The sequence below is a fragment of the Emys orbicularis genome, chromosome 8 (genome assembly GCF_028017835.1).
Source record: "Emys orbicularis isolate rEmyOrb1 chromosome 8, rEmyOrb1.hap1, whole genome shotgun sequence".
Classification (NCBI taxonomy): Eukaryota; Metazoa; Chordata; order Testudines; family Emydidae; genus Emys; species Emys orbicularis.
The window spans coordinates 38,367,198-38,377,227 of NC_088690.1; the positions used below are offsets into that span (position 1 = coordinate 38,367,198).

Genomic DNA, 10,030 nt, shown 5'->3' on the forward strand with positions numbered 1-10,030 from the left:
TCAGACCAATGGTCTGTATAAGCTGGTTATTGTGTCTTCTGACTGTGGGCAGTGCTAGATGCTTCAGACAGAATGAACAGAACAGGCAATCATCAACAGATCCAACCCCCGTCATCCACTCCAAGCTTCTGGCAGTCAGAGGCTAGAGACATCAAGAGCATGGAGTTGCATCCCTGACCATCTTGGCTAACAGCCATTGATGGACCTATCCTCCATGAACTGATCTAGTTCTTTTTTGAACCCTGTTATAGTTTTTGACTTCACAACATCCCCTGGCAAGGAATTCCACAGGTTGACTGTGCATTTTGTGTACTTGTTTTATTTTGTTTTAAATCTGCTGCCTATTAATGTCATTGAGTGACCCCAGGTTCTTGTATTATTTGAAGGAGTAAATAACACTTTCTTATTCACTTTCTCCACACCATTCATGATTTTATAGACCTCTATCATATCCCCCCCTTTGTCATCTCTTTTCCAATCTGAACAGTCCCAGTCTTTTTAATCTCTCTTCATATGGAAGCTGTTCTAGACCCTCAATCACTTTTGTTGCCCTTCTCTGTACCGTTTCCAATTCTAATATATCTTTTTTTATATTGGGTGACCAGAGCTGCATGCAGTACTCAGAGTGTGGAATATCATGGATTTATATAAGGCATTATGATATTTTCTGTCTTATTATCTTATAGGTTCCGAACATTCTGTTAGCTTTTTTGATTGCTGCTGTATATTAAGCGGATATTTTCAGAGAACTATCCACAATGACTCCAAGATCTCTTTCTTGTGTGATAACAGCTAATTTTGTAAGTATACTTGGAATTATTATTTTTCAATATGCATTACATATGATGCAGAAGTCCTTGCTCCAAAAGTGCAGTGAGAAGGGAGTTTCTGCATCTAGGTTAGCCCAAACAGTATCTGACTTTGACATTAGTTACTTCTTTAGGTTGCACCAATGAAAATGTTCATGCAGGCTACTGAAAAAACCAATACATTGTCTCTAAATGAAACTCATTTTTTCAATGATATTAAGAGGATTATGCTAAAATACAAATTACTAACGAATTGATTTACAGGGAAAATATGAATATGCTAGGAATCTGCCTAAACAAACAGAACTGTGAATGTTTTATGAATAAGTACTGTAATCATCTGCTTATTACTTGGATATAAAAACAAACAACATTAGCATGAGGTAACTCTTAGTGTTTACACAATGTATTAATGAAAATGTGTCATCTCCTCCTAGTTTATATAAAGCAGTCAGTATACATTATAGTTCCTATCATCCATTGTTTTACACTGATTATTTGCTTAAATAATGATGTCAAGATCAATCATATGCACTAATATGTGTATCCACTAAAATCATTCTTTTGTTCAGGTAATCATTTTGACCTTTGCAAAATACTACTAAGGTCTACCAGAAAGAAATGGAGCAGAACAGATCATTTTGTAGCTTTTGAAAACACATGAGCAACTAGCTGAGAATTCTACAAATCATTTCCACTGGAAGCTAAAGGATTAGACTGACGTATATTTCTCAAACTACATCTGTCATAACAAGTCTAAAAAAGCAACCAGCCTGCTGAGCAAAATCTGGCACTTTGGGAAAAGGTTTAAATAGCACTGAACACAAAACTTATCATCTCTATGCTGCTTTTTTCATATTTTTAAATAGAATCAATCAAGACCATATTTCTTTTCACCTTTACATTTGACTTCAAGTTACAAAGAAGGTTTTAATAATTTCTCAGGATACAAGTGTCATTCTGGACATTTTTTTCTTCAACCAGCAAAAATAAGGAGAGTCTCAGCTACAGCTGCTACTTCATCCACAACTCACATTAAAGATCAGGAGGAAAAGGCAAGCCTATGGATTCTACTGACAATCTATTGGATCTTCAGATCCATTGATCTTGACATCACATCACCGGAGCCATTTAAATTCTTCTACTGAGATCTCATAATTTCAACCTCTTCCACATTTTGCACTGCACTGTATTCTTAGTGTGTTCTAAAAAGATATGCCTTAATATCTCCCAGTGCAAACAGTATGCCTGTTTGCAGCTAGGCCTTCTTGTATAGGTCATGATTTTATATCTAAAGGGATAACTAAAAGTGGGAAACGTTTACAAATAATATTGCAATCTACATTGAATAGCATGGAGCCTGATCTCAATATGATACCTCACACACTTTGCTTTCTTATAGTATGTTCTGACAAGATGAAATTCATATCTTCCGGCAAGAAGACCACATAAAACAGTTATAATATGGGAGTCTTGTTGGCAATGGAATTTTCCCTAACCTGCAAGCAGCTGTTAGACTTTACCCCAGGCCTTCCACAGCTGCTGCTCCATTCAATGGGAAGCAATAGCAACTGCAGCCCCTCCCTCTACATAGGGCTTTCTAGTCACTGGATGTGTATAAGCATGGATGATGAATTGCTTATTATTGAATTGAATAGGTCTTTCGTGGAACTTCTCATTAGCAGCAACATGTTCTGTATAATATTAAAATATTATGTAAATCACAGTATATACTATGATAGTTTGTGTTGCATCCAATTCAAAACAAACATACACGTTACATGCTCCTCCATGAACTGGCTCTTCCCACTTATGCCGAGTCTGCAGGAATTAGGGAAGAGAAAAGTCACTGGGAAGCCCGCTCATTCCCCCACTTAGCACCGTTGCCCCCAAGTTTGATACACAGAGGCCTTCACTCACGCCTATTAAGAGAAGCTCCACCAGCGTAAAACATTATGGCCTAAGGCCCCTCCCTCAAAAAAGCAGCTGTCCTGCCCACCAAATCTGAGTCACAGTGGTTCCTCCCCAACGCTCCTTAAAGTGCACTTCTCCCATTTCAGTCAGAAATGTTCTCCCATAAAAAGAAAGAACAATCTTCTCCCCAGAAATATCTTAAGCTTCCCTCTGTTGGCTTCCCACAGTGTTCTCCAGCTCATCTGGTACCAAAGTGGGTCAGAGAGCTTTTCCTGATGTCCTCCCATTCAGTCCAAGCCATTTTTTCTTGATCAGCTTAAGTAGAAATAATGTGAATTTAAGGATGAAAAAATGTGCTTTTCAGAGCTGTTTGGAAAATGGGAGAGAAAACATTGCAAGAATTTGTGATCCCCCCTCCCCATTTTCATCAAAATATTGTTTTTGTCAAAAGTTTCCAGCCAGCTCCAGTGTTTAGCATGAATAGGAGTATCGTTTGGATTTTGTTTCCCATTTATAACTTTTCAGGTAGGGGGATTATTTTTTTCCCACACGCTTCCAAACATGATAATATTTATTAAACAGTTTTTCCATATCATTTTTAAAAGGTTAATATCTTTATTTGTGGAAATATATCTTCCTGTTCATCCTACATTTTCAGCTATGCATGCAGAGATTTAGCCATGTGACATGTTTTTTAGATCTTCCCTGCATTTCATTTTTAAAGACAGACTAGTTCTCTTGCACACCAGTATGTGGAAGAACTACAGAGGCAGAAAGGAGAGCTTAGTACAGTAGCAAAGACCCAAATTCATCCCTAGGAAAACTCAATCAGTGGAGTTCCACCATGGTTGACTCTGGTCAACAGCTTATAAATAGTTTTGGATTTGGAAAGAACAAACAGCTTTACTTCTTCCACAGAAAAGAAACAAGCCAAATCAACAAAGTAAAATAAAAGAGCCTCATCCATAATATGCATGATGGGGCTGGACGTGTGCACTAAAATACATCCCATGAAAATCCAAGTTCAACAGGATTACCCAGGGTGAATCATAGTAGAATTTAGCCCGTGGCCTGCCCAATATTTTTTCTTTATTAATTTCATTTAGTGTTTGTTACAGATGCCAGCTTGACATCCCCAAAGGCTGAAGTCTTCTGTTCATCCAAGGAAGAGGTACAGCATAGACAACTGCAGTGCAAGCTTCCATGCCCTGGCCTGCCAATGTATCTCAAACACTTTTCTCGAGGGGCCTCTGCTAGAGGGAGAGAGCAGTGGTGTAGTGGTAAACAAAGAAATGGGTAAACTAACCTACATTAAACTCCATAATCCCCAAACAAGAAGTGGGTAAACTCAATTTATCTGTGTTTAACCTCCACAACACTACCAATTCAATCAGCATCTTATTGTGCTGAGGCTGTCATTGACAAGGGTGCCAACTGATACCAATTGAGATGGTGGTTTTTTTGATGTAGATATATAACTATTAGAAAATGGATGGAAACCTCCAATTTATTTTACCTAGAACACCAAATGGCTGTTAGACATTAATAATTTTTGGTAACTACCATCTTGGGCTATAGTAAATCCTACTACAACCCCGGGAGCCATCAAACTGCTGCAAAAGTTAGAGTTTAAAACAAAACACAACAAAACAAAACAGACATTTGGGTATTGAAAACAGCAAAAGAATAGTCCAGATGTACTAAACATTTTTCCTACAACTTAAAAAATGACAGAATTGGTTGTTTTAGTAACACTTGTTAAAATCAAAATGAATCCTGAACTAAAAACCTACACAACACATGTTACCACAGGGTACAATTTCAATCCCTAGAAAACAAGGACCAAATCCATCATAATTACACCCATCCAACCCCAATGACTTCAATATGAGGGCAGAATTTGGCCCTAAGATTTTGTGTTGGAGGATCTGACACAATCAGAAACATCATGGTAATACAGTGGCATGATGAAATTAGATTTTAGAGATTACTGACAGAACCTGCTTGCTGAGAAAGCAATTTATTCTCAAATGTGTTTTAAAGATAACTTGCTGAAGGGGAATACATTTGTAAAATAAATAATTTCAATCTCCAGAGCTCTTTTTCTTGTCTGTCAAGCTCCGTCTGGTCTTTAGTGTGCCCCACCATTCCAAATGGTTAAATACTCCCCTGGCTGATCCTCTCTTTCCTCCACAATATGATCAGGGATTATTAAATGATGCCAATGTCCCTATCATCTGACATTACAACTTGTACGTTCATCAATTTAAAGGCAGATGTTTTTATGTTTCCATTTCCATGTTTCTAAAGGAAGAAAACCACTGAAATTAATCTTACATAAACCTTATTTACAGAAGCCCACACCAAAGTAACAAGTGCACAGGTTTATTTTCCACCTACCCAGTGCACTAAAGGGAGCATTGTCTAGTCCAGTTTGTATATCAACTTACTTTCAGAAAATAAATGCACAGAAATATAGCTTTTAATGACTAGTAACTGAAATATTGGCTTGTGGACATTAGCTGTATAGGCTCTGGGAATATAGCTCGCTGATCGGTGACTAACCCACATGCTTTGAAAAAAATAGATAAGCCCATACACTTTTTTTTTTTTAAGGAATCGATTTGTGGTTTCAAACGGAAAGGGGCAGGTTAAGACATCCATGATAAAAATGAACTTCGGAGGACTCCCCTGCAGACATTAGGAAATGGCACCGGGCGTTTGGGGGGCTTTGTTGCCCCTGATTTCCATTGCCATTGCTGGGGTAACTTGCAGCCCAAACACATTGGTATCTGGGAAAGCAGCAGGCTCCTTCCTAGAAAGGACTGAAAGGGAAAGACCCCCGCACCCCCTCCCCAAGAAATCGGCTCTTTCCTGCTCCCAGCCACGGCAAATGGTGGCTGCAGATCCATACTAACCAAGGAAATACCCCGTTATTCTGATCCTCAGCAAAGCCCTCGCCCTGCACCAAAGCCCGCAGCTGCCTCTCGGCTGGGTCCCTGGGCTCGGGGATGCCTTGCCAACAAGTTCATTCACTCGCGGGCGCTGGATGGGCAGCGCAGCCCGGGGCCGGAGCGCCGCCTGACTGGAGAAGGGGAGGGAGGGGAGAAGCGGCTCTTGCTTACCACCAGCACCGGGACCCCTGCGGCCAGCGCGTAGAGGAGCGCCGGGGGCACGGCGCTGCTGTCCTCCGGACCCGGGTAGGGCTTGCGGTAGGAGCCCTCGTAGCAAAAGAAGCCCTGCACGTTGACCGTGAAGGTGTCCGTGTACTCGAAGTAATAAGCCAGCATATCACGGTCCCTGCCATGATCACCATCTGGAAGTAAAGCATGCTGATGAGCGCAGAGGGCACTGCCAGGCACTCCGGCTCCGGCGGCCGCGGCAGCCCCCCTACCCGGCTGCGCGCTCCGCCCGCTCCCCGGCGGCATCCACCGGGGGAGGAGGCGGCTAGTCCCAGCCAGCAGCGGCGGCGGCGCCCGGGCGCAGGCTGGAGCACATGGGCAGCGCAGGAGGCTGGTTAGTTCCGGGCAGCGGCTCGGCCCATGGGCTAGCGCCGGGCAGCTGCAGCAGCACGGCCCGGGCACAAGCCCGTGCCCATGGGCTGCTCCTGTCAGGCGGCTCCGCCCGAGCACAGGCTCGTGCACTGGGGGAGCAGGCGGCGGCTAGACCCGGGCAGCAGCGCCAGCTCCGTCCGGGCACGTGCAGGGGGAGGCGGGTCCCCTCCCGGGAGCAGCCCCTGGCCGCCGGAGCGGGGAGCCCGGCTGAGAAGCGGATCCGAGGGTTCCCCGCCAGTGGCGCTGGGGCCGCAGCCTTCGAGCCAAGCCCGCCCCCGGGCAGGTGCCTGACGCCTCTGCCCAGCGCCAGCCTCCCGCGGGAGGGAGGGGGCGGGAATCCCACAGTCACTCCGAGCCCGCCAGCTCAGTCCGCACGAGCCCGGCTCCGGGCAGGCAACGCAGTCGCCGCTCCTAGGCTGCCAAATCCTTTCCTCCCTTAGGGTTTTGTTTCTTTGTCCAAACAGCTGGGGCAATAATTGCCCGTGCTGAGCAGCCTTGTGCACAGCCCCTGCGGCCGCCTCCTCCACTCTAGCTGCTTGCTAGACTTGGCGTTGCGGAGCTCTCCTCCAAGCCAGCGATGCCAGCCCGTTAGAAACACACACACGCTGTCAGACTCCTCTTGCTCATCATCTGCTTTAACCTCGCTTTCCAAAATGCTGCACGGGGATTCCAGGGAGTTTAGCAAAGGGCGGGCCCCCCAAAACCCTGCCCCAAACTTTGCCCTATTGCAGTTTGTTTGCAAGACAAGCACACTGATGCTGTCTCTTTAGTGCCAACGCTGTGGGTGCAGCTCGCGATCAGCAGGCAGTGGGCAGCTCCCTAGAGGACCCTCGAGACAGTCCCACCTGAAGCACTCCAGTGGGCAATGAGAGAGAGGGAGAGCAGGAGAATGGATCGAAAGCTCCCCAGAGCCTATTTCACCACCAGGCTTATCGAATTTTAATTTAGTTAACAAGGTTGGACTATAAGAGGCTGATCCCAAAACCACTGAAGTCAGCAGCCGTCTTTCCGTTGTCTTTAGTGAGCCTCTGATCAGACCCCAAGCACACACTTCCTATGCTCTGCTTCTTATGTGAAAACAACTTCATTCCTAGGACAAATATTTAGTGAGATGGGCATTAAGAATGTTTAAATTTCTAATAAATTCTCAGAAACTACAATATACTTTTCAATAGTACTATAATAATGCTATCCTACAGCAGTACAATGGTTAAATGCTTTTACTGTGTTCTTTAAATGCTTTATATGTATATTTTCTTCATATAAGCTGCTCCAGCACATGAATAGGATCTTACCTGAAAGAGGACAATGTATATTTAACTTGATAAAATAAAACAAATACTCCATCCTTTGAGGAAATCACACTTACAATATAAATGGAAAAATGAGTCTTCTAATTTAAAAATGCAAGACTTTTAAAGATTAAACAAAAAATGGTAAATTCTTTTACAGATGTACCAATATAGTCTTCAAAAAGTTATGCTCTGAGATCAGAACTCCAAAAAATAAATACAGATAAGTAACTTTAAGGTTGTGCCCTAAAAGGACAAAAGCCAGAGACTGTAGTCAAAAAAGCTCAAACGTTCTTTTACAAGGCCACAATGTTAATCTTAAATTCATTTTAAAACTTTACTTGGCTTTGTTACTGCAATCAATCAGTCTGATCTCAGTTGTGAACCAGATTTTCTTTCTCTATTCATGCAGTATATGAGTGTTTTCCTACTGGCTGTACTTGAGTCTTGAAAAATTGGTTTACTTCCGGGGTTCAGGAGCATTAACTTGGTATTATCCTGGTCTTGCAAGATGATGTTAGTCTACATGCACTCATTTCTAACTACTGCCTGAAAGAATATGTTCTTTATAGCTGTGGAGCAAACTAAGTCTATTTTTGTTCATTTTGAACTTATTCTCCAAAACAGGCCTTAAAGGAATTCATTTGTATTTATCAGATTTCATTAGTTTGTTAGATAAACTGTTAATATGCAGTGAGACATCTAGTGGTGAACTCTGCTCTGCCCAAATAGTTTTATTTTCCTTAGTGTAGCAGTCACTGAAAGTGACCTAAGTGTGTCAAAATAGCTCAATGTGCATTGTTAGTTAGCTAAATATATACATAACTATTGTTATAGGGCCTGATCCAATGCCCTTTGAACTCAGTGGAAAGACTCCCACTGACTGATAGGCATTGGTTCAGGCCCATAGCTTCCACTGTATTTCACTGGGAGTGCCATAGGAAAAGTGGCAACATTTGATGTTTAATGTGTGAGCATATGGTGTAGTGCCCTATAACAAGGATTTGGGGCTTTTACTAATGTAAAATGTTCCTTGTTGTGGTTACTAATGTTAAAGTAACATTGAATATTTAGGGAATGTGTATTGGAGCAGGACAAAATCACCAAGAGAATGTTATCTTTTTAATTTCTAGTTAATGCAACATCTGTGAGCATCCTACATTCTGGAATTTGTGTGGCAAATTCTCCTCCTGGATGTGCAAACAGAACTGCCATTGCACATACTCATTAAAGGGCAGGAAATGGTTTTTTTCTTGTGCTGATAAAATGAGCCTGTTTGAAGCTGATACAGCGGGTCATCAGTAGCAAAAGAGTGGTGCATGTTTGTGGAAAAACAAGCAGGCTACAGCTGCTGTGTCTTCATTGTTGATATGAGTGATAAATGTATTATCTCCTGTTTTTAAGTTCAACATAGAGCCTGTAAAGAAATTATTGAAAGCTTACAATTAAGAAACTTTACTCTTGTTTTTCTGTTGCTCTATAATGCTGTCAAATCTTAGCTGGGCACTCTAAAGTATGTGGCTTCCAGACGCATTTAAATATATTGTACAGCAAACTGGAATATATGGGATTCAGCATATTAAATCCTATACATTTTTCATTTGAATTCAGTTGTCTCAATCTAGTCCCCAGTACATCACAAAAAACACCATTACACAATTAGCACCCTGTTGGTTATCTCAGCAGAAGAGCCAAGGTCCGAATGGAAATGGAGAATGAGCTACTCACTCCAACCAAGCAAACCTGAATTTTAATGGAAATCTTATCAAGTGGATAAGTAATTTACTAATAGGTTTACAGAGCTAGAGTCTGATCCTGTACCCCTAAAGTCAAATTGGAGTTTACCATCGTCACTATGATAGCTCTTCCAGGGGCGTTGTGATTCCAAAAAGTGGAGACATTATATAGAAAAATCTAGACATTTTGTTTTTCACTGAGAATTGTGCATGATCTGAGCAAGCTTTATTATTAATTAGTTGAATCAATAGCAGTAGAAAATTGTACATGTTTAAATGGAATAGTCACAGCCACAATTGCTTGTGGTTCTTAGTATCAGAATCCTGATGCAGGATCTGACCCAATACAGAATAATATTTTGCAAAAAATGTAACAAGGCTTGTGCAACTGCTGCCCTTACTATAGATATTCTGAGGATCCATAGAGGATTTGGTTCTGTAGGACTATCAATCCTGCATCTTTGACGAGCCAAAATCAATTTTAAATGGATGCATATTTTAAATTACAAGAGGATAAGCAAGCCTCCAGAACCAAGGGGTAATTCCCCCTACCCCTTTTTATTCAAAATTTTAAAATAGCCACTGTTTAAAACATTTTTATGCAAAAAAGTATAAAACATAAAATAACTTTTAAGCTGAGATTTTGAAAGCAAAGTTTCAGACTTGAATGAATATTTATGGCTGTTATAAAATTCTGAAAACATGATTTATAATATCAATGGTGA

At 41.7% G+C, this 10,030-nt stretch overlaps 1 protein-coding gene across 1 annotated transcript in view; it reads right to left on the reverse strand.

Moving 5' to 3' along the window:
• The window catches only part of PLPPR5 (phospholipid phosphatase related 5), a 51,118-nt gene extending 45,064 nt beyond the window's left edge, over positions 1-6,054 (reverse strand). The window contains 2 exon segments of the mRNA XM_065409788.1: positions 5,849-6,013; positions 6,016-6,054. Of these exon segments, the coding sequence (XP_065265860.1) occupies positions 5,849-6,013; positions 6,016-6,054 (204 nt within the window).
• Positions 6,055-10,030: the final 3,976 nt, after the last annotated feature.